The sequence below is a fragment of the Apium graveolens genome, chromosome 2, assembly GCF_009905375.1.
Source record: "Apium graveolens cultivar Ventura chromosome 2, ASM990537v1, whole genome shotgun sequence".
NCBI lineage: Eukaryota > Viridiplantae > Streptophyta > Magnoliopsida > Apiales > Apiaceae > Apium > Apium graveolens.
The window spans coordinates 6,142,727-6,168,748 of NC_133648.1; the positions used below are offsets into that span (position 1 = coordinate 6,142,727).

At 34.3% G+C, this 26,022-nt stretch overlaps 4 protein-coding genes across 4 annotated transcripts; 2 read left to right on the forward strand and 2 right to left on the reverse strand.

Annotated features, from left to right (window-relative positions):
- The first annotated feature begins 1,992 nt into the window (after window positions 1-1,992).
- LOC141705790 (protein JINGUBANG-like) lies at window positions 1,993-3,637 on the forward strand. Its single transcript, XM_074508677.1, has one exon. It carries the CDS (start codon window positions 2,105-2,107, stop codon window positions 3,458-3,460), a length of 1,356 nt encoding a protein of 451 aa, XP_074364778.1. The 5' UTR covers window positions 1,993-2,104; the 3' UTR covers window positions 3,461-3,637.
- A 35-nt stretch (window positions 3,638-3,672) lies between these two features.
- On the reverse strand, window positions 3,673-10,964 carry LOC141684829 (protein FAR1-RELATED SEQUENCE 5-like). The gene is made up of 3 exons (XM_074489964.1): window positions 10,157-10,964; window positions 8,901-10,100; window positions 3,673-3,863 (listed from the first exon to the last, which is right to left on the reverse strand). The coding sequence occupies exons 1-3, from the start codon at window positions 10,962-10,964 to the stop codon at window positions 3,673-3,675; spliced, it is 2,199 nt and encodes a 732-aa protein (XP_074346065.1).
- Window positions 10,965-17,735: 6,771 nt separating this feature from the next.
- On the forward strand, window positions 17,736-18,455 carry LOC141684835 (uncharacterized). The gene is made up of 2 exons (XM_074489974.1): window positions 17,736-17,985; window positions 18,073-18,455. Exons 1-2 carry the CDS (start codon window positions 17,736-17,738, stop codon window positions 18,453-18,455), a joined length of 633 nt encoding a protein of 210 aa, XP_074346075.1.
- A 211-nt stretch (window positions 18,456-18,666) lies between these two features.
- LOC141684842 (uncharacterized) lies at window positions 18,667-21,187 on the reverse strand. Its single transcript, XM_074489983.1, has 2 exons — window positions 20,786-21,187; window positions 18,667-19,257 (listed from the first exon to the last, which is right to left on the reverse strand). The coding sequence occupies exons 1-2, from the start codon at window positions 21,185-21,187 to the stop codon at window positions 18,667-18,669; spliced, it is 993 nt and encodes a 330-aa protein (XP_074346084.1).
- Window positions 21,188-26,022: the final 4,835 nt, after the last annotated feature.

Sequence of the window (26,022 nt, forward strand, 5' to 3'; positions counted from 1 at the left end):
ATTTAATCTACTTTAATCTAAATTTTTTAGTTTTTTGAAATAATATACGAGTAATGTTTAATCATTAGTGAAAAATTGATAAATTTGACTTTTATAAAAGAAAATGTGACACATAATATGAGAAGGAGGGAATAGTAACTTGTGACGGATGGCCCGATAATATACGAGTCAAACTATTTATGCTAATTCATCGTAATATTTTCGATTTTAGTTTGATAATAATCGAGCTTAATTCAAGCACAAGCTATTTGAATTATTTACTGACTATGGCTGGAGTTGCACAACGCACACCTGGCGCCCCAGCACAGGCTTCAAATTACTCCGAGTCTTAAAATTCGCGAGCCTTGTTAAGGTTTTTTTTACTACAAATATATTTTTAATTAAAATATTCAATATGTCATCAATATTTTATAGATTTAATTGAATCGAACTTGAGTCGAGCCGATCATATTCCGAGTTTTAATATATTTGGTGAAATCGATCCGAACTATCGAGTTTTCTAAGTTCAAGTGTATCAAATTTTTTAGAAGCCGAGTTTCAAGTAATTAAAAATTCGGTCGAACTCAAGCTCGGGCTTTTAATCAAGCCTCACAGTGTTATCAACATCTATTATGTACGTTATTTTCCATCTCTTCTTAGCTAACCGTGTTTCCACAAGAACCATTACTCTGCATAAACCAATTTCAACAGGGAAGAAAACTTATGAAAGCCATCACAACCCAGTTCCAAAAGAGGAACACTAGTAGCATATACATTTGACACATAAGTTTCTATGTTTTCAACACACAAACCATATCAGGACATTTCTCTAAAGGTTGTAAACATTTCGCCTTCCGAAAAACAATAATGTGATTGTGACTATAACGTGAACCTACAGATACAAAAATATACAAACAACTGTTGATTTCCATATTCTATAAGTAGGCATGTTCATAGGCTTGTGCTTTTACCGCTAAATTTTCCAAAACTTGATCAGTTTGGTTTCAAAATGAACAATTACATTTAACTTTACACGCTTATAAGTTGGTTTTCCGTTTATAAGATTGATAGTAATAAGTTACCAACTCTCCTAAATACTCAAGATCTTATAAGCGGTACTAATAAGATCATATAAGCGGTAATCCTATACGATGTTGATCTAAATACACGCTCCTCAATTATGAGACCAAGTATTTGATCTAATATGTGCAGATTTTCCAGAAATCGTAATGCCATCAAACATTATTTTCGGGTTTAGAAAAGTAATGTTGAATTTGAAATACGGGTTGGCTAACTTGTGCCCCGGGAAAACATGTTAAGCTATAAATTTGGGTTCTGAGCGGGCAATTTAATACACGACACGAAACGACAATGAAAAATACGGAAATGAGTTTTAATTTTTGGTATACGAAACACGAATGTACATGAACACGGAATTACACAATAGATTTAGTGTCGGATATGAGTTTCAATTTAGGTACACGAAAGTACACGAAATTACACGAGATAAATATATTTATAAATTAATATATATAACACATGCATATATTTATGTATATAATATAAATATAATATAAATATTTACAAGTTTTTATAGAATACTATGTAATATATATATATATATATATTTATATATACACTCTCCATATTTCATTAAATTATACATTAAAATAGATTTTTCTATATATATTATATGTATATATATTATATTAATTTTTTATTTAATATACACGAAAAATACATGAAAAGTACACGACACGATTCGATTCGAATCAGATATGAGTTTCACATATGGGTACACGAAATCATTTGGGTCGGATATGGGTTTCATGTTTACGTACACGAAAAACGAAATTACACGACACGAACCTCTGGTCCTGTTCCTGTCCGGACATATCTCTCAGCCATCTATTTAACAGAAAAAACTGCCACACACACAAGTTGTCCTACCCAGATTGTTTAACCCGAAAATTCCTCTAAACAAGGCCATTACCTCTTCCTTCAACTCCATGTTCATCATTTCTGCATATTCTTGATTTACTTCCTTAGCATTACATATATTCTTGAGGAAATAGTTGTTGTGGTATAAAATTTTATAGTATACATTGACAAATTTGAATATTAGATGATAGAAGAGGAAGGGAGGCCAACAAGTGCTTCATTAGGTGACATGACTAGCATGCACTCGAAATCAGGCGACATACTGGATGTTGATCATAACCTTTCTATCAATACCTCAATGAGGGACGATCTTAGTATCGATTTGTCCCAACGAAAGAGCAGCATTTCTACATACGACACGACTCGTTTAAGCGGTGAAGGCTCCCCCATGATGATGTCCCCTTGGTGCCAAAATCCTAATTGCACTCGATCTCCTTGGACCGAATTTGAGATTGAACATCCTGACCTCCCTGTTAAAAAATTACCTCAGAATGCGCTCATCGGCTCTATAGTCCGTGAAGAGGGTCATATTTACTCGCTTGCTGCCACACGTGATCTCTTGTACACGGGCTCAGAGAGCAAGAACATAAGGGTTTGGAAGAATTTAAAAGAATTCTCGGCTTTTAAGTCTAACAGCGGACTTGTTAAGGCCATTATAATTTGCGGTGACAAGATCTTCACGGGGCATCAAGATGGAAAAGTCCGAATTTGGAAAGCTCATTCCAAGAATCCAGACGTCCACAGACGCTCTGGTACCTTACCTACATTTATCGACATTTTTAAGTGCTCCATCAAGCCCAAGAACTACGTAGAAGTGAAGCGTAACAAGACCTCTGTTTGGATCAAACACAGCGACGCCATTTCTTCTTTAAGCATGAACCAGGAGAAAGGCCTTCTCTACTCTGCTTCATGGGACAGAACATTTAAGGTCTGGAAAGTTGACAGCTCTAAGTGTCTTGAATCCGTAAAAGCCCATGAAGACGCTGTTAATTCTATTGTTGCTGCCAAAAATGACATGGTATTCACTGGCTCCGCAGATGGAAGTGTTAATGTATGGAGAAGGGAAGCACATAATAAGGGAACAAAACACATTCTCGTGCAAAAGCTTCTAAGTCAAGAATGCGCTATAACATCTTTAGTCATGGACGGATCACAATCAATACTGTATTGTGGATCCTCGGACGGGCTAGTTAACTTCTGGGAATGCGATAAACAATTGTCGCATGGAGGGGTCCTTAAGGGACATAAGCTAGCAATTTTATGTCTAGTGGCTTCTGGGAATCTATTGTTTAGCGGATCAGCAGATAAGACTATTTGTGTTTGGAAGAGGACCGAGGGATCAGCTCACTCGTGCCTCTCTGTGTTGACGGGTCACACTGGACCTGTTAAGTGCATGGCGGTGGAGAAGGATCCAAACTCAAGTGCTTCTGATGATCAACGGTGGCTTTTGTACAGTGGGAGCCTAGACAAGTCAGTCAAGGTGTGGAGTGTATCAGAACACTCTCCTGATTTCAATGAGATCGTAAACTTAACGACCTGAGCTCCAATTGGCATGTTTGACGAGAAATTTTTTGCAGTAGTTGAACTCTTGTCTGCTTGACGTAGATCAAGAGTTTGACTGTTGTGCTCGTATGTGTAATTAATTAGCAAAAAAAAAAAGTGAGATCTATCAATGAATTCAAAACTTTATTAATGGAATTTCATCCTTATTACATTACATGGAACAATTTTATCATGGAAAAATACACATAATTACGACGGTGAAAGTGCTGCACAAGGATGAACACAGTTGCATATGTATGACTGGCCACCTGATTTAGCAGTGCACATTCCACGTCCGTTATATTGTGCAAGACACTGTTGTCTGCATTTTGCAAGCTGACAATTATTAGGATCCAACGTAGTTATGCATGTTCCCTGGGCATCAATGTTAAGCATTGTACCTGCATATATACAACAATGATTCAATACACGGGTTATTTGTTGAGCTCTTGTTCTCTTTGGAGAGGTCAAGAGTTCGACTCCAAAACAAAGAGGTTATATATTAAATCGCAAATACTGTGCACTTCTTTATAACAGATTAACATTTTAAAGTAAGAAGAAATTCAGAAAATTACCTGAGAACAAGAGAAGAGCAACAACTAGATAAAAAGACAAATTTTTATCCATGGGAGAAAAAAATAGAAAGTTAGGAAGATATTGTGAAATATTGTAATGTACGAGGAAATGATGCTTGAGGCTTTGAAAAATGACTTGCATTGTAATACATATTTATATGTAAAAAAGGTGTGATCAACTAATAGTAACATATTTACCATCACTAGCTCTAAAGCGTTTCTTAAGCTAAAAAAATTATTACAATTAAAAGCTATAAAGTGCAAATTAAATGGAAGAAAAACTTACAGGAGATATTTATATTTGGTTCGATTATGTTATTCTTTCTCATTTCCTTTTTAATTTTCACATTTCATTTTTTTAATGGTCAAATTGATCATTTTTTGACAAAAATTATACATTACTCTTATATTAATTAAAAACTGATAATTATATATTAAAGTAGACTAAATGTATTTTTCAATGACAAAGTAAGACAATAACGTTAGGATTCCTTCTTTTCCAATTTATTAATGACGCACTTTAAGAAAAATGTCAATAAACATATGTTATTGGCTGTTGTGAAAGATACAAAAAATCGATTTCTACGCGGGTGTAGTAAAAAATCTCTGTTTTTCACAACGGTTCTGAACCGATGTGAAAAATAACATTATATATCGTTTCCAGATAAATAACCGATGTATTAAATATACTAAGAAATCGGTTAATAATCGATGTGAAAAACAAGAAACGATATCAATTATGTCCATACAACAACGCTTTCATAAATTGAAACGATGTATTAGACATTATAAGACTTCAGTCATTACTGATGTCTGTGGTTACATATTTACCTATTATATATAATAGGTACATACATACATATATATATATATATAGGGTCCCTATCCACAACCATAGTTGGATAGAGACTCTATCCAACCAACAAATCAGAACCATTGAAGTAAAAAGCGAATGGTTAGGATCCGCTATTGCCGCTATGTTTCATGGCGAGGGCGCAATGAAACATTGTGGGAGTGACCCACATACTCCATTCCCCTTTTTACCCTTTTCCTATGTTAATTCATTTATCAATGCTTTTTTAACTACATAAATATTAATTTAATAAGATATTATTCTTAATATTTCTGATTAAAAATATAATATTTAAAAAATATTATAAAATATTTTATAATAATATTAAATATTATATTTAATATTCAATATTTTAAAAGTATTGAAACATTAAAATGAAATTAATATATTTAAATATTTAATAATATATATTAAAATAATAAAGGAAAATATTTTTGATATTTAAATATTTTAATTATTCAATATTTTTAATAATAAATGAAAATATTTGAATATTTGAAAATATTAATAATGTTAAACATTAATAATGTCAAATAAACACAAATATTATATCTCCGCAATGTTTCATTGCGTCCCCGCAATGTTTCATTGCGGTAGTCGTTTTACCTTACACACAGACACAGAAACTCAGGCACAGATACTCGCATATACACGCAGAAACTCAAAAACAGACACTGAAACACGACCATCAGCGACATTGAAGCGATTTGAGACAATTTCAATCACAACCACTCCACTGATCTTCTTGTTCATCAGGTATACAAACGATTTATAGCTATGTACACACTTATACACACGATTACACCAACACACACACGATTATACAATGAGTTTGAGTTTGAGTGCGATTTATTCGATTACTATTCGATTTTTTTATGTGAATGTGATATTTGTTCGAAATTATGTTAATTATGTGATAATTAGGGTTCGAATTAGGGGTAAATTAGTTAATAATTAGGTTAAATTAGGTTTCAAATTAGGGGTAATTTAGATGGGTTTTGTGTGTATTTTGTAGTTTTTTTGATTTTAAGCTAATTTTTTATTAATGCCAATGAAGTGTTTGATGAAAGTCCTCTGGGAATTAGTTTGTTTTTTTACATTAGTAAGTAGCTGAAGAGTATCATTCTTAAGCTTGAGATTTTTTACATCAGTTGTCTAAACTGTTAAGGTGTGAAGTACAATATTTTAAGATCATTGCTTGAATTCAAGTACAATTTATCTAACAGTAAACTTTGTTTTTTGTTGCATTCTGGATAGAGTTTTTATGTCCACAAATTGTGATAATGCAACTCTACAAGATGGCATTCCACTCATTAGAATGTCATTTATTTATAAGAACATAGTAAGAATTCTTAAACTTGTCATTACCTATATCTTCTGCAGTTGTTGAGACACCAGATTGATACAAAAATATTGTGAATATCTTATTCTAGTATTCTTTGCCATTCCTCATTAATTTCTTTCTTCATGTATATCTTAAACTTCGTGAAATATCATTATGGTAACTATATCATTCTTTAATTCCCTACCAGTAGTTTTAAATAGATTAATAATTAAATAATGACTTGTTAGGTTCATTTCCCGTGAAATATCATTCTTTAATTCCCTACCAGTAGTTTTAAATAGATTAATAATTAAATAATGACTTGTTAGGTTCATTTCCCGTGAAATATCATTCTTTAATTCCCTACCGGTAGTTTTAAATAGATTAATAATTAGATAACGACTTGTTAGGTTCATTTCCCGTGAAATATCATTCTTTAATTCCCTACCAGTAGTTTTAAATAGATTAATAATTAAATAATGACTTGTTAGGTTCATTTCCCGTGAAATATCATTCTTTAATTCCCTACCAGTAGTTTTAAATAGATTAATAATTAAATAATGACTTGTTAGGTTCATTTCCCGTGAAATATCATTCTTTAATTCCCTACCAGTAGTTTTAAATATATTAATAATTAAATAATGACTTGTTAGGTTCATTTCCCGTGAAATATCATTCTTTAATTCCCTACCAGTAGTTTTAAACAGATTAATAATTAAATAATGACTTGTTAGGTTCATTTCCCGTGAAATATCATTCTTTAATTCCCTACCAGTAGTTTTAAATAGATTAATAATTAAATAATGACTTGTTAGATTCATTTCCCGTGAAATATCATTCTTTAATTCCCTACCAGTAGTTTTAAATAGATTAATAATTAAATAATGACTTGTTAGGTTCATTTCCCGTGAAATATCATTCTTTAATTCCCTACCAGTAGTTTTAAATAGATTAATAATTAAATAATGACTTGTTAGGTTCATTTCCCGTTATTTGCAGGAAAAGTTGATCCCATATATGCTCAATTATTTGCATCCATCTCGCTTTCCATTGAAATATACCCGGGTTCATGGTCTTGATGCTCGACCCAAGCAAGATGGTGGCAATGATTGTGGTGTGTATGTATCCAAGTACATGGACGCTATGCTCAACGGGATCTCCTTGCCATCAGCTGTGTGGAACCCTAAAGTTGATGTACAGACTTTTCGCTATCGGATGGCGCACGAGTTATCAAAAGGGGTTGCTAGACACATTTCTGAGTGGGACATTCGACAAAGAGAGGCGGGACACTAGTTTGTTATTTGATTAGTGACTTGTAGTTACTTTAGTTAGTTGTACATATTTTGCCCGGTTGTATTTTATTTAGATTCGTTGTATTTATTTTGGTTGGTTAGATGTATTTATTTTAGTTGATTTGTTTGTAGTTGGCATATCAAGGCCATTTTTTTAAGTTTGGTTTGATTTGGTTTGGTTTTTTTATAGTTCGCATGTCAAGGCCATTCATTTTTAAGTTTAGTTTGGTTTGGTTTGTTTTTTTTATAGTTGGCATGTCAAGGCCATTCATTTTTAAGTTTAGTTTGGTTTGGTTTGTTTGTAGTTGGCATGTCAAGGCCATTCATTTTTAAGTTTAGTTTGGTTTGGTTTGAAATTTTACAGGTTTTTGGTTGACTTAAAAATAAATAGGTCATGCCGGTTTTTTTATTTTACAGGTAAAGTTTAACTTAAAAACAAAGAGGTCATGCCGAATTTGTTATTATGTACTTTGAAATATTAATGAATTTTAATTAAATATTTTCAATGTTGTTAATGTTAGTACTTGTTGCCATTATTAATAATCCCAAAAAAAGAAGTGACTCCAAAAAAAAAATTTGAAAAAAAAGTTATTTTTGAAGATTTTTTTTTTCCAAAATAGGGCAGAAAGTTTTCTGTAAAACAGAAAAAGTTTTATATAAAAAATAAATCATTTGCAAGTGCAGTGACCAATATGCAAAATTCGGCAAAGCCCAGTTTAGGCCCGCAATGTTTCATTGCAGATGCCGCAATGTTTCATTGCGGATGCAGCATTGTTTCATTGCGGGGGTAATCTGGATTTTGCATAAATTTGCAGATTGGTCATTGCACTTGCAAATGATTTATTTTTTATATAATACTTTTTCTGTTTTACAGAAAACTTTCTGCCCAATTTTGGAAAAAAAAATCTTCAAAAATAACTTTTTTTCAAATTTTTTTTTGGAGTCACTTCTTTTTTTGGGATTATTAATAATGGCAACAAGTACTAACATTAACAACATTGAAAATATTTAATTAAAATTCATTAATATTTCAAAGTACATGATAAGAAATTACAATCAATTTTTTCCTTTTTTTCCTAATAATCTCGAGGGACAATTTCTTCTATCATGGCCTTCTTCCCTCGCCCCACAAAAACTGCACTTTCGAAATTGTTTATTTGAACTTGACGTCTCGATACCACTTTTGAATCTACCCGCTTTTGGACGTCCTTTTGTTTGTGACCTTGGGGGATCTAATAACGGATCATCTTCTTCATCACTTTCATAGTCCTCATTTATTTTTTTCTCTCTCTTTTCTCCCGGAAAAGACTTAATCACATACTCCTTTTCTCTCTTGATCACGCTCATCAAGTAATTGTACCGCGGAACGGAGCAACTACCAACAACGGACAAACCTTGGAAAGCTTTACACAATCCACTATATCTTGCCGTTTGAGATTCTACAACATTACCAAGCATCCGAGGCGTACACGGTAGAGGTCCCGCAACTTTGTTTCCGTTTATTGTCCACCTCATTGTTACAAGATCTGGTGGTATCATCGTCTTTTGTTTCTTGTTAAGGTAACGGATCATGTGTCTACAAATCATCCCGGAATGTTCAAATTTTTTACATGTACAAGAATAACTCCCGTCGATGGAAACCTTCAAGAAAAAATTCCTTCTATTAATCTCCGGCAAGGTGGACTTTTCTACCAAATACATCTTTGAAAGATAATCTCCACAACCTTTCATGCTTTTCACAACAAAAGATTGACTTTTTTGAAGCTCTTTTTGAAATCGCTTAAACATCTCTTTTGTGTATATCTTGGAGGCATGTATCTCCATTGACGAGTTAGAGAATAGTCTCCTTTCCTTGTACTCGGTGTCAAAATCGGCTTGAACCTCCCGTAAATATTGTGAGTCCAAAGCTTTTTGTGAATTCTCAATGAATTCTTTCAAACCGGTCGACGCTTTCACATACTCATCAAAAAATGAATTCATAGACTCGCTCCTTGAGGTGGTAGTCATACCGGCGGCAAAATGTTGTTTCGTGAAAGCAAAAACCCATTGCCGTCTAATTGCATACATATCATTTAGCCAATTGTGATTTTCAAGATCATATTTCTCTTTCAAGTCCTCCCACCTACCTTCAAATTCCGTTGGTGACAATGACTTGTAGATACATGCATTAAAATCCGTCTTGAACTCCGAGTATTGAGTATACAAAGTAGATAGTTTCTCGGGAAACTTGCTACTAATATGCCACGTACAATATGTATGGTTGGTGTTAGGCATAACCTCAGAAATGACATTACTTAAAGCGATGTCTTGATCCGTAATAATGGTAATAGGTGGCTTGTTATCGACCGCTTCCAACCAAGTCTTCAAAACCCATCTATAAGTAGTCTCTTTCTCGTCCCTTATAAGTGCAAATCCAAACAAAATATTTTGGTAGTGGTGATTCACTCCCGTAATTGGAATAAAAGGCATGTCATACCTATTAGTCCGATATGTCGAGTCGAAAGTCACCACATCTCCAAAATTCTTGTACGCGTTAAGCGAACGAGGATCAACCCACACCAAACCCCTAACCCGATTCTCCTCATCCACATCCACTCGGTAGAAAAAATTTCCATCACTTTGTTTTTGCAAGTCTCGTAACAAAACAAACCACACTCCGCATCACCGGAATCAAAAACCCGTCTTCGAATGTCACGTATTACATTTCGTACGTCTTGAGCGGAAAAACCAATTTTTTCAATACCACCACACGTCTCACTAAGTAAATTCATCACTTTGGGGGTCTCGATACCTGATTTGTTGAATAACTCAATCAAAGATCGGGTAAACGGATCTATGTTGCGTGATCTTTGCATGAAATTTACCTTATCCGATGTAAGCATAGCATGATTGTGCTCTAGGTTGACCTTGGTTACTTCCCATTTGTATGAGCTTACTTTGTGAGCAACACACATACGAGCACGACAACAAGTTCGAGGAATAACATCTCGAGGTCGTTTCCCTTTAGCCCTATCTTCAACTTCCAAGGGTTTTGGGCCCAATCTTCCACCCTTTCGACATATATACAAACGTGACGATATACCACCATTTCTTGAATGCTTATGACTACTTCGAATAATTATCTCGAACCCTATACTTCGACCATAACCTCGATAAAAACTTTCCGCTTCATCCAACGAATCAAACATCATACCAACACAAGGAACTACATCATTCATATTTCCAATAAAATTTTCATCATTAATTTTATCATCATCATCGCCATTAAAAGAATCATTACTATCATCGGAATCACCGTGAACATCGTGATTCTTCCAACCGAAACCAACATCATCATCACTATGCGTTTTTCGCTTCCCCGGATCATTAATTTTATCTTCAATACTATCAACATCTATTACTTCATCATCATTAAAGATTTTACGATAAACCCTCTTTTTTTGTGTGGGGGGTAACATAATTAAAATCGTTATGATCACTAGATGAACTTGAATAATCAAATAAATAAGAAGCCATGGATATTGAATACCTACCTTTTTTTTCAGAAGAATAAATTTGAGCAGAATGTTAAGAAGCAGTAAAAACAGCAATGTTTCAAAAATACAGACATTTTAAGGTAGGTGTGTGCATTAAATGCACGGCCGCAATGTTTCATTGTGATTGCCGCAATGAAACATTGCGGCACTGTACAAACCCCCAAGCCAACAACTGTAAATATTTGCAGTTTTAATAAAACTTTACAACGTACCCCAGCAATGTTTCATTGCGGGGGGAAGTGTCCACCGCAATGAAACATTGCGGTTGGGTTGTTTATTTTTGTTATTTTCTTTAAAATTAGAAAATTAATCAAAAAAAATTATACAAAATAGTTTCTAGACTTATTATATTTCATTTAATATGTTAAATGTTATTTTGAAAATATAAATGTTTATAAGAGTAACTTAATTATAATATGCAACTATTTTACATAGTTTTGTGAAAATTTTGCATAATAGTTATGTCAAATGATGTTTCTTGACGTGTAAGTTGTAAAGTACAAATTTTGACGAACCAACTATATGGATGTTAAAATATAATGATTATAATAATTAAGAAAAATTATTTCTTAAATAAAATACGGTATTTATATATATTTTGTTACCAAGAAATGTTTAACATTTTGGGGGCTAAATTATTTTATATTTTTTATAGATAACGAAAATTCGATAAATTTTCATTTTTTTAGATTTTCACATTTTCAAATTTTAGTATTATATTTGTTTATTAAAATTTAAAATTGATAAAATATATTGGACAAGTACAAGAAAAATAAAAATTTAAATAATTTATTTCATTCAAATATAAATGGAGTACATTCAAATATTTTTTCAAAACAAATACATAATATCATTTTATGTCGACGAGAATGATCAAACTTTAACGGTGTTGGAAGAACCGCCTTTATCACCCTTATCGTCGTCTTTCTTTTTCTTCGACTTAAGCCTTCGCTTTAGCTTCATTTTCTTTTTTTTTCTTGCGCTCAAGCGCTATTTGAATACGGCGGAGAGCTATTTCCATGTCTTCCTCTCCTTTGGGCCCATCGTAAGCCACACCATCTATAATTACCTTATTATTGTCAAAATCGTAGTAGAAAACCATTTTTCGGATATTAGAGAAGATAATGTTGAAGAGAAAATGTAGAATGAAAATAGAGAAAAGAATGTTGAAAAAAAATGAGATGAGGCAGGATTATTTATAGGTGAAAATCTGAATTTTAAAATTCACAAGCTTCTGCCGCAATGAAACATTGCGGCGTGTCGGTCAAGCTTCTGCTTTATTGACCAGTCAATTCAACTGCCGCAATGTTTCATTGCGGCAATTTCAACGGTCAAATGAAATGTTTTCAGCAAATTTTTTTTTGTGCCAAATTTAATTTTGTGAATTTTAAAATTCTTATTAATATTGGCACAAAAATAAGTTTTGCACAAAAAATAAGTTTGACTGTTGATAAATTTTTTAAACTAAAATAACTCAATTCACTAAAAAGTATAAAATTAATAATATTATTTTTTAAACTAAAATTATTCATATGATAATTTAAAGAAAAAGTACCGAAAAAATTAAATTGATAAATTTATTATTAAAATTGATAATATTTTAATATATTACTACTAGTTATATTTAATGTTAACATATTTTAAAAAATTAATTACTGTTGAACATTAATATTATTTTTATACTTATATAAATAAGTTAAATATTAGAATAAGGTAAAGAGATGGACAGTTTGGATATTAAAAACTGGGAGCCTAACCAAAAATGAAACATTGCGGCCCAACAATGAAACATTGCGGAATGCGCAATGTTTCCTGTGCATGGAAATATCCCGCAATATTTCATTGCGGAAGGCAAGACCCGCATTGAAACATTGCTTTCCCCGCAATGTTTCATTGCTGTGGGTTGGCTGGTTGTCCCCCCCAACCAACGTTGGCTCCTGATTATTTCCCATATATATATATATATGTATCTATTATATATATACATTAAAATACCAAAAACTAAAACAAGCAAAATGAATCACATCTAAATAACCACAACTTTCATTATTATTATCAAACTAATACAAATTATTTCAATATACATCAGTGACAAAATCAAAAAAATAATTTTCAAATCTAAACATTATCAAGTCAAAATGAGATTTTCCTACTACTCTTCTATGTTGAAGCAGACCATATTTTACAGCCTGTTACTAGATCATATGCAGACTATTCCACAGCAAGCCATTACAGCAGATCATATTCTAGAGCGGTATATGCAGCCTGTTACATATAATGCTATCATCCATATCATAACAGCTGGCAACACCACTGCATAAACTTACGTGCTATTCTGATGGCATAATTTGTAATATACACTCCAAACACATTCTGAAATGAAAAGAAGTTAACACATGAATATTTGTACAATATACCAGGAGAAATAATATTTATGAAGGGAACATAAAACTTACAGATAGTTTTGATAAGCCAAAATCAAGATAAGGTTTGTATGTGTACAGCATCCCAGATGCCAATCTGCTAACTTTATGAACTATCTTTACTCGAAACATTCGTTTTCTATGGTATCTTTACATCAGCAAATTAAGAAGCAGAATCAAAATTTTGATAAATCAAGTTTACATGAGTATGTCTATAAATTGGTTTGATGACCATCTTCATCTCTAAATCTAGCCCCGTTTCGATATCAATTTGTAAGGTATTAATTAATATTAAAACTAAGATAGACTATCAAATATGCTCTTACTATAAGTGACTCATATACAAATTGCAAGTATCTCTCTGTAGTATTGTAGGTCTTCAATAGAAATCATCACACCCCTTGATGCCACAGGGCCTTTTCAAGTACTACAAAGAACCTCTACAGCTAAGCTTTTAAGCATTCCAAGACATGGGTCCCCAAGTATAGCTGCGGAGATAGGTATTGGACATTTTTGCTTTCCAATGCAAAGTTATAGTTTTTATTAAATGTCAAAATTCTGATATTTGCGATGAATAAAAATGCTATAAATTTAGCCAACAGCAGTGGAACTATGAGCTAACTGTGGCATAGAGCAAAGCGTATACATTATTATTAATTTATAATAATACATCATCGCCTGCTATATAAGGAAAATAAGAAGATTGCGATGTTTTTCCCAAGGAACCGAACCTTTCTTGCAAGATTAATCTATCAGTTAATAGAGTAGTCTTTATAAAAACCTCTGAACACTCAAGTAGCTGTTTGCATTTTACCCTTCAAATACCCTACCTACGAGTGTCATAGACAGGGAACATTTGATTTTGCACATCAATATAGTTTCAGCTATATTTAACTAAATAAGTACTACCTCCATCCCTCTAATTTCTTTACAGTTTTTTTCACATGCTTGACACGTATTTTACGACAATTATAAAGTATACTTCCGTAATTTATTTTTAAAATTTTCTTTTTTTGTATAAAAGTTTGAACATTATATTTTTATTTAGAAGAAAAAAAATTAAAAAATAATTATGCAACTACATTTAATAAGAGCATTAAAGTGCGTGTCGAGTCCCCGTCCCCCAATGTAAAGAATTGAGGGGGACGGAGGGAAGTAGAAGACTAATCTTGTGTTAGATTACCATGAGAAGATATTGAGAATGAAAGAAATTCTTGACATTTAGATTCAGATGTAAGATATGGCTGTGCTGATTAAACAAGTATTAATTTATTTTGGCTAGTGTAGATACAAAATCGGCAGCTGGTTTATTGAAATACAATACATACCATTGCATTTTTCCATTGCCAACATCTGATGCCACAAAGTACTTGTTTAATCTCAAAAATATATGATATCTACAAATCAAGAAACTGATGAGATATGAAGATGAAGAAGTGAAACTCATTTATATTTCAGGTTAAATAGAAGCTTGAGAATTTAAATTTTGAGCTACATAAAGTTTCATCAGAGGCCATTAATAAATACAAAGGTCACGAGAGAGTGTCAAATGTCAAATTCATACCCTATGAAATCAATATATGGAGGCACAAAATCAGTTAGTCCGCTGTAACATGTATGATTTGAATACTGCTTGTTGTTCTCCAAAAAGTTTTGACCGTACCTAAAAATTAACACATTATCAACATGTTTTACAAATAATTTGAAGAAACAACATATCCAACTGACTTACTTTTGACCAAATTCTATCAGCCCCAACCAAAACATCACCTTCAAATGTTCTTCCATCATCAAGAATTACTGTTACCTGGTTCATACGCAATAAATAAAAGTTGTCCTATCAAAACATATTAATCAAAGTACTCGCTTAAACTTCGGTGCAGTTTACCATGGATACATCAGTTTTTACTACGACCAATTATGTATTCAAATTTGATGCCAGAATAAATTGTAGTCACCAGCTTAACTATTTTGGTAATTTAGTGTGACGTTAAAAGTTCCTTCAAATGTGTACTTAACCCGGAAGAATCTTCAATGAAGTTGACAACTTTAGCATTGTTACAAACTACGTCTTCCCCAATTCCATTCAATAAAAAATTTGTTGCAATGCCATTCGACAAATCACTCGAGTAACTGGAAGCCCCCAAATACAAACATAATATGTTACTGCACCTAAACCATTATATGTTCCAGGATTAAGCAATCATAACTGATTTTCCATGTAATCGAGTCAATGCCATCGACAAACATTTAGCAAACTTTAAAACGAAATATTAAAAAAAATTATCTAGCACACAAAGGAAATCATATTGGTGTCGATCGTTCGACTAAAACCAGGGATTTTTAGTCAGAAATTTTCTCACCACATAGATCACAAGCTGTAAACATAATTAATAATATTGTATTAATTCCTAATAGAAAACTATTGTTGTCATTGACATTTCAATTGAGCGAAAAAAAAATGACATAGACCTCACAGGTGACACCTAGAATTTTCTGTTGCATCTAGTTAGACAATGCTACTTGACAGTTGACAAACATGCCAGTTCCCTACTCCGGCAATTAAATCAACTAAACCCAGATCCATAAAATGCTTAAAAGCCTTCAATGTCATAGACTATCAACAATCAACAATATTTCATCTAATCTCATATAATTTTAAGAGAAATTTTTTGCTGGACTAGCTTCTATACAAACAATCAACAAAATCTCATATAATTTATAGAAACATTTTTTTGGACTAGCTTCTATGAATTTTACAATATATTCTGCTGGTGGAAACCATGGTGTGTCAACATCAAACTTCCTTTAACATTGTGAACATCAAGTACGAACTTCTAATTCATGTCAACATAGTGAGAAAATGGCGTCTTCACTTACTGCACATGCTAACAACTTTTACTTACGAATACAAAAACAACAAAAAATATACATCAACAAAACAATCAAGAACCAAAATAAAGCAACCCATTTCACAAAAAGAAAGAATTTAAAACCGAAAATTGAATTTTGAAAAGCAATTAGAATAACACTTACTAATTATAGCGGATTCGAGCTGGGGTTCAACCTTCTTTGCACAAATCGACGAAAACTTGCAGTTAATCGGCCATTTCAGTTGAAAGTTAGGGTTCGATTACTTGAAATCTAGGATTCAAATTAGGGGTTTGAAACCTACAACTCTAATTAAGGTAGTATAATTTAGTGTTTCAATGCAGAAGGCTGAGAGTGAGTGAGTGAGAGAGAATCAGGAAAGAGAAGGAGATGAAGGAGAGAGTCGGGTGAGAGAGAAGAAAGAAGCAGTGAGTGTTATAATTGGGGAAACTAACTCTAAGAGCATCTCCAAGGGTAGTAGTTAGAATGGTTCGCTAAAATAATATATAATAACTGTTAGGTAAAATTTGCTGAATCTGTAAGGGGTTGTGCTCCAATGGTGTTAGCTATAATGGTTAGGTTAGCTATAATTCAAATATAGTATTTTAATATTATTTCAAATTCCAACGGCTATATTTGCAACGACTATATTCCAACGGCTATATTTGCAACGGCTATATTCCAACGGCTATATTTCAACGGCTATATTTTATAACGGTCATATTTTAGATGTTATAAATAGATAACAAAACTGAAAGTTAGCCAGAACATAATTTCCAGACACAACTCAAATTCAATCCCACTTCTGAACCATTCATTTGTAATGGACAACATCACACGAATGATTCTTGACATTATGCAAGCCGAAGAAGAAGAACATGAAGCAAGAATGAGAATGAGTGCTGCTTACCTTCATCATCGACGACAAAGATCGAATTTTGTCTCGCATCATGGTGGTTCCACTATGAATCATCGTGTACTTGATCGAAATAGAGAAGAAGGTCATGATAGACTATATCGTGATTATTTTTCTACTACACCTACATACACAGAAACACAGTTTCGTCGACGATTTTGGATGCGACGATCTCTATTTTTACGAATTGAATAAGCAGTTACAGCTCATGATAATTATTTTACACAACGAGTTGATGCTGTGGGAGTTCGTAGATTATCATCTCTTCAAAAAGTGACTGCTGCACTAAGGATGCTTGCATATGGAACGGCAGCTGATGCTATCGATGATTACGTTCGAATTGGTGAAAGTATAGCAATAGAGAGTCTAAGAAGATTTGTTAAAGCAATCGTTGAAGTGTTTGGAGATGAATATTTGAGAAGACCAAATCCTGAAGATGTGTCTTGAATATTAAATGAAAATGAACGACGAGGTTTTCCTGGGATGCTTGGTAGTATTGATTGTATGCACTGGAAGTGGAAAAATTGTCCAACTGCTTGGCAAGATATGTATACAGGTCATGTTCATGAACCAACTATTATATTAGAAGCAATAGCTTCAAAAGATTTGTGGATTTGGCATGCTTTTTTTGGACTACCGGGATCGTTAAATGATATTAATGTGTTAGATAGATCTCATATATTTGAAGATTTGGCAGAAGGTCGTGGACCAGAAGTGAGGTATACCATCAATGGTCATGAATATAACTAGGGATATTATCTTGCTGATGGTATATATCCTTCTTGGCCAACATTTGTCAAAACTATTTCAAAACCTCTAGGTAACAAAAAAAAATATTTTGCAACTGCACAAGAATCTGTAAGAAAAGATGTTGAGCGAGCATTTGGAGTTTTGCAATCTCGGTTTGCAATGGTACGTGGACCATCACGATTTTGGGATTTGCACACAATGAAATATATTATGACTGCTTGTATCATCTTGCACAACATGATCATTGAAGATGAAAGGGAATTACATATGGAGGGAGAACACTTTGATACAGATGTTGCAATACCAATTATTACTCCAAATCGTAGTCGTTCAAGTACCCTCAGGGAATTCATACAAGTGCATAAACAAATTCGAGACAAACAAGTCCATTTTCAGTTACAGAATGACCTTGTAGAACATCTTTGGCAGATGCATGGCAGTGACAGGAACTAAATATTTATTTGTTATGTAATTTATTTTATGTAATTTCTGTTTAACTGTTTTATGTAATTTCTATTTAAATTTTTAATGTAATGCATTTTTTATGTATCTCTCCCATTTACAAAAAAGAGTCAAAATAAGTATAACACATTAAAGTTACATATAAAATAAATTAAAGTTTAATACATAACAGTTACAAAATAGAGTCAAGTACACATAATTATTACAATATGTTTCTCATGATCCTAGCTTTGAGCGTATCGTAATATTTTACTTGATCTGGGAGCATCTTACTAGTGTCTACTGCCATGATAGATGCTTCATAAACCTGTCTTTCTCGTTCCTCTTTCTGTCTTTCCCTCTCCTCCTTCGCTAAGCGGAGCTGTAACTTTTCTTTCTGCAACTGCATAATTTCCTTTTGCCTTTCTTGCCCCTCCTTCTGTAACTGCATCATCTCCTGTTGCAACTGCAAGCTCCTGTTAACCGATTCACTCCTTGAAGAAGCAATGGCCAGTGCATCTTTTTGCATTGTTCTGAGAAGTTCCAGGCTGTCCTCGTCCGTTGCTTCATTTCCTGTTCTTTTTAACTTTTTTGCAGCTTTCCTTCCTATTGGACGTTCCATCATTTCATCAGATTCTAGACTGTGAATTTGACTGTCAACAGATTGTGAAGAAGCATCTTTGTCCTTAGCTGACTTATTTTTCTTTTTGAAACAAGATTGAAATTTTGGAGCAAATCGCAGTGCATTCCAGTGACGCATGAACATAAATTTTTCAGTCATTACACTCTCGTAATGCTCCAATGCTTGGTCTATCTGCATTACACATGGAAGTCAGTGAGTACAGATGCCAAAATAATGAACACAGGGGAATAGTGCTGCTGCTACTTCTCATTTCTCAGAGTCATAAGCAACCCACAGATTGCTCTGATAACCAACCTCTCTCTAAATAACCAACTTCTCATTATCATGTTAACCAAGTCAAACCACCAGGAGCATAAAGAAATTCCATTACCATGTTACTGGTCACTAATTCCAGAAGTTTTCTGTTATAAGCTGCAAATACTGAATATAAATGATCATATAATCTACTAACAAAATTAATAGTCTGGTAACTATAACAAATTTATTAATGTTGTCAAAAATCCAACAAAATTAATAGAATAAGTTTCAATTAATTCATTTAGTACATAAAAATCTTGCATCACATTTTTGCAACTCTTCCCTCACGATTCTTAGTTTTGTACTTCTATAAACATACCAATCAAATTAAAATAATAAATAAAAGGTAACTATTTGCATGTGAACACAGGGTGTGCAGTTCCATCCAGAAAGCATTATAACCACCGAGGGCAAGACTATTGTGCACAATTTTATAAAATTGATAGAAAGGAAGGAAGTTGAATGCCCAAATTAGAGCTTCCCAGAACAAGAGACTACAATCACATAGGTGGCAACAATTCATGTCAACTAGTAGTGTATGACAAATCTGGTCTTGTATGTCATCTTATCTTAGTAGTTTCATGGGACACCCGAGTAACTATGCTCTAAAATACTAGTGTTTTAAAATAAACTTTTGCAACACCTCCTGCTAAATTATGTATGAGGGGTGCTTTTTCATAGATTTAATTGTGTTTAAATGTCTTTTTGTAGTGTGTGTATGTGTATAAGAGAGCACACGCGTTTTGTTAATTTGGCAAATTACGTCTTTAAGATTATGAGAAATTATCTTAGACTAAATGACGACATTGGTTTTGGCTTAGATTGTTTCAATATTAGGGAAGGTCGGTGCATTTTCTTACTCCTCTCACACATGAGGTTTGTCTTCCAACATCCCCAATCTGCTTCCTATAATCCTATGTTAGTGCAGGATAATGTTAGTTTGCTGCCCAATAAAGGCACTTAAATAGAGTTTACATCCTCTTACAGAAGGATTTGCATCTTTTCAGTGGGATTCTTGCAAAAACATGAAAGGTAACAGCTTATATATTACAACAGAAACACAGATAATGAACACAGGGTGCAGTTCATGTATGATAATCTGGAAACACCAATACTCTTATTAACTACTTCCTTTTTCGTGTAAAGATTAAGCGGGTGATAGGTCAATGCTAGACAAGCATGTATATGTAATCCCAAATAAGCTTCACAATTGTCAAAATACCCCTAAAAAAGAAATAAACTAAGTAGAGTTTAATAGTATATAACCCGCATAAACTACAAATAAACAAGTACCCTCAATTACAATCAACCCAAATAATTCCACTGATTCATTTCAGAGGCACATACATCATTCATCACATAATTCATTAAAGTAGAGCATAAATCAAATTAAACACAGTACCTTATTTTGCTCAGTTAAGCCACTTTGATTTTTTGAAAGAACCTGATTATAGGAACCAATAAATTTGGCCACTTTTTCGTTGATTGTACACCAGCGATTACACAACGAATTTGGCGTCCGATCACTTGAAAGTCCTGCTTTATTTTCAGTATAGTAGTTCCAAATCCTATCCCAATAACATGAATGAGTTTGATTATTGCCTTGAATCGGATCCATACTAATATTTAACCAAGCAGAAATCAGCAACATATCTTCTTCAATCATGAAATTCTTTGATCTCCTTCCCTTTTTTAATTTTGCAGTTTCTTGTTGGTTTTGGCTTTGAGTTTGTGGGGGTGGTTGAGGAAATATGAATTCTTCAAATGAACCATCATTCAATAAGGATGTGAATGAACCTTCCATATTCTATCAATAAAACACAAGATGCTGAAGAACTGAAAATTTGCTCAAAAATCCCCAAATTTCTAAGAAATAGAACCCTAATTATATGTGTGTGTGTGTGTGTGTTCTATCAATGACAAATATTTGAAAATTAATATATAATGATAAAATCAAATGGAATAGATTAGAAATCAGTAACCCTAATTGAAGCAAAATTAACAAATTAGATTTTAGACATACCTCTGCAGGAGAAAATAGAGTGGCGGGAGAAATAGAAGAAGATGCGGGAGAGAGAAAACTAAGCGGGAGATGAGGTGGATGCATATAGAGAATGGATAGATAATCAATTGATATAGAAGAAGAGTAGAGAATCTGTATAATTTTAGCTACCAAGAAAGTAGCGTTGGAGTTGATAAAATTGTAGAGAATAGGTAAAAAACTTCCACATCAGCAATTATAGCTAAGAGCTCTCCCGCGTTGGAGATGCTCTAATTCGAAATAATAAAGGAATGAAGAGAACGACATCGTTTTGACTATCAAGTAATTACGATAACTTAGTCAATTACTTCAAGCAACGACCCCATTCTGAGGAAGGCTCTAAAATAGCTGCAATCGGATATTATCCAATTTCTTTTTGTAATTTCGTGAATTTCAATTATACAGAGATAGTAGTGGCATAGTATCTGACCCGCATATAATATATAAATAGACAACTGTGTAAAGAAAGGGGTATGAAATGAATTATCAGAACTTTATCTTCTTCGTCTAAACCTTTTTAGCTTACAATTACAATTTACAGTAAACTAGTATATCTAATCTGTTACAATTGGTATCAGAGCATGGATGGGCCATCTCTAACTAAACATGAAAAAGAGCTATAAAAATTAGAAACTAATATAGAAGAGGTACTGAATAGCACATTGATGAAGGAGGCAGAGTATCAAAATCTGATGATGGAGCTCACCAATCAAATGAAAGAGATGGGTCGAAAGTTCAACTCATTAGCTACGGAGATGAGAACAAATAAGATGGACCTTACATCCTAGATTCGGAATCTGTTCGAAACTATTAAATTGAAAAACCAAGGTACTTTCTCATCTCCTAGCAGTAGTTTACGTAATTCTAATTCTTCTGCTAATGTTCACATCACACCACCTAAAATTACTAACAGCACCATCACTCCTACACCACTGTTTATGTCAACAGGCCCCATCTATACCCAAACCCCACCTATTCCCTTCGTCCCAAACCCAAACCCCACCCTATTTCCATTCTCTCAACATCCGTACACTGCTGTACAAACTCAACCTCACATACCACAACCAAACACATTGATTCGCCACCAAACTCACACTCCACACTTTTCCACTTAGACCCTTAACCAACAACACTATATTCCAACTTACAATTACTCTGGTGATACACAATCTCACCAATATGCACTTCTGGCTCCATATAAGCTCCCTAAAATCAAGTTCCCAAAATTTGATGGCACAAACACGAGAGGTTGGGTTGTTAAGGCTAATAAATTCTTTCTATTAAACCCGGGTATGGACACACATACCAAAATTGTGTTTGCTTCTTTATATCTTGAAGGACCTGCGGATCACTGGTTCCAAACCATTCAGGTGGAACACCCAGGTCTTACTTGGAAAACCCTTGTGGAATTACTCTTACAACGCTTCTCTACTGGTACTCAAGAGAACTTAGTAGGCCGATTCAACAAACTAGTTCAAACGGGAACAGTTGCGGATTATATAGCTGAGTTTGAAGAATTACGAGGCTACATTCTCACCCATCACAATGTTCACACGCCTGATTTCTACTTATCTAGCTTCCTTAGTGGCCTTCGAGCGGATATACAACAAGCCTTGTATGTCTATAAACCCAGGACACTCACGGAAGCTATGGAAAAGGCACGCGAACAAGAAACCTTGGTTGACATCCTCGAGAAGCGAAGCAAAGCACCTTCGAGATCATACTTTCCAAACACTAAGTCCAACCCTGTTTGGTCAACTTCGAAGTCCATTACCTCTTCTATTACTAATTCTGCCCCATTCCAGCAGAACGCTTCAAATATGCCTGAAATTAAGCAGATATCACCCCAGGAAATGGCAAAAAGACGTGAAAAATACCTCTGTTATAAATGTGATGAAGTCTATTCAAGAGGACATAAATGTCAACAACCACAAATTTACCTTATGGTAGGTGACGATATTAAGGAACCAAATATTGAAGTTTCACTTGATGAAGATAGTGAACTCAATGTGTCTGTTCATGCTCTCCAGGGTACGCAAGAATTACACACTCTGAAACTCGAAGGCTTGATCAAGAAGACCCCAGTCATAATGTTGGTCGATACAGGGTCCACCCACAAATTCATTTCTCAATCTTTAGTCAAGCAGCTGGGCATTCCAACTTCTACCTGTACCACCATGAATGTCACATTAGCAGATGGTTCCAAGTCCGCATGCACCAAACTTGTTTCTGGATTAGCTTGGCAAGCAGGTACGACAAACTTTCAGTTTGATTTCTTAGTCTTACCATTGGGGGGATATGATTCTATTTTGGTATACAATTGTTACAATATGTTAGCCCAGTCTGTTTTGACTTTAATGTTCAACAAATGACTGTGAAATGGAAAATGAAGAAGATCATACTTCAACATCCACTAAATTAGCCACCACTTTCAATCTGCTCTTCGACAAAGATCAACTCGGGCCGATAGGTGAACAAACCTGTTTTTTGGTCCAGTTAGCAGCTATTGAAGCTCTGCCTGACACCCAACAGCCAACTCCCACAATTCCAGCCCATATTCAACCTTTAGTCGAGAAATACTCACACCTATTCCAGGCCCCACAGGATCTTCCTCCCATTCGCTCCCAGGACCATCTCATCCCTATCATCGAAGGCAGTGCACCAGTTAACATCAATCCCTATAAATGCCCATACCTGCAATATATGGAAATAGAAAAAATGGTTAAAAAAATGTTGGAGAGTGGCATAATCAAGCACAGCCAATCCCCGTACGCATCCCTAGTTTTACTTGTCAAGAAAAAAGATAATAGTTGGCGATCTTGTGTTGATTATAGAGCTCTCAACGCCATCACCATAAAAATCATTTTCCTATTTCATTGATCGAAGAAATGCTCGACCAACTACATGGGAGTACATTCTTTACGAAACTTTATCTACAAATCGGTTATCACCAAATTCGTGTTCAGACCAAAGACACATATAAAACTGCTTTTAAAACCTCTCTTGGCCATTACGAATTTTTGGTGATGCCTTTCAGCCTCACCAACGCACCAGCCACTTTTTAATGTGTAATGAACGAGATTTTTAGTGCATACCTTGGTAAATTCGAATGCATCTTCTTCGACGATATTCTGGTGTACAACAAAAATCATACTGATCATCTACAGCACCTGGACTTGGTCTTTGAAACACTTCAAAAGAACAAACTTTGCATCAAACTCAGTAAGTGTGCCTTCGACCAGGAGCATGTTGAATACTTAGGTCATGTTATTAGCTCCAAAGGGGTCGAAACAGACTGTAAGAAAGTTGAAGCCATAACTTCTTGGCCCACTCCCCCACAACATCAAGTCCTTACGTGGCTTCTTAAACATCACTGGATACTACCGTCGGTTTGTACATAACTATGACATTCTTTGTAAGCCACTTACTGATCTCCTTACAAAAGGTGCTTTTGGATGGAATCCTCAAACACAACAGGCCTTCGATTTATTAAAGCAAACAATGAGCCAAACACCTGTTCTAGCCACTCCAGATTTTTCAAAACAATTCATTGTTGAATCCGATGCTTGTATGTATGTGGCAGGTGCAGTCTTGATGCATGAGGGTCGCCCGTTAGCATTCTATAAAAAAGTCTTTTCTCCTCAGAATATGGGGTCATCGACTTACGAAAAAGAGTTATTGGTCGTTGTTCTTGCAGTCAACAAATGGAGGGGATACTTACTCGACAGACCGTTCACCTTCAAAATTGATCAAGAAGCTATCAAATTCTTACTCAGCCAAAAGATCACCACGTTGATGCAGCAAAAGTGTCTAACCAAACTCCTCGGCTTCGACTACAATATTTTGTATAAAAATTATCCAGACTCCACGACAAACCTCAAGCTCTTCAGTCAGCTGCTATCTCCGTTCTTATTCCGCAATGGAAAGAGGAAGTCCGCAAATCTTGGAATCAAGACCCCGATATTAGGGATACCATAGCTGCAATTGCTGTGAATCCCACAGTTATGCCTAATTTTATATTGCACAATGGGGATTTAAGATTTAAATGGCGCCTCGTTGTCGGTCAGGTGGGCAACACGCGATAACAGATTATGCTGAATCTCCATAATGGTAGAGAAGGTGGACACTCAGGACGCCAGGCTACAATAAAACGCATCGGCTTCATCTTTTGGTGGCCTTCTCTTACTAAAGATGTAACCAGTTGGGTTCAGTAATGTGAAGTTTGCCAACGCTGTAAAAGCGTACACCTTCGTTCTCCTGGCTTACTCCAGCCCATTGACCTACCCAATCAAGCCTCGAGCACAATCACCATGGATTTTATCGAATCCTTACCAAAATCTAATAGTCGTGACACAATTTTGGTGGTTGTCGATAAGTATACCAAGTATGCCCACTTTATAACTCTACAATACCCTTTCTCTACATCACAGGTAGCACAAACACTATTAGATAACGTGTTCAAGCTATATGGACCTCCAACAGCAATTATCACAGAGAGGGATAAAATCTTTACCTTCAATTTTTGGGCCGAACTCTTCAAGAAATTGGGTACTGCTTCTCGACTTTCCACTGCCTACCATCCGCAAACGAATAGCCAA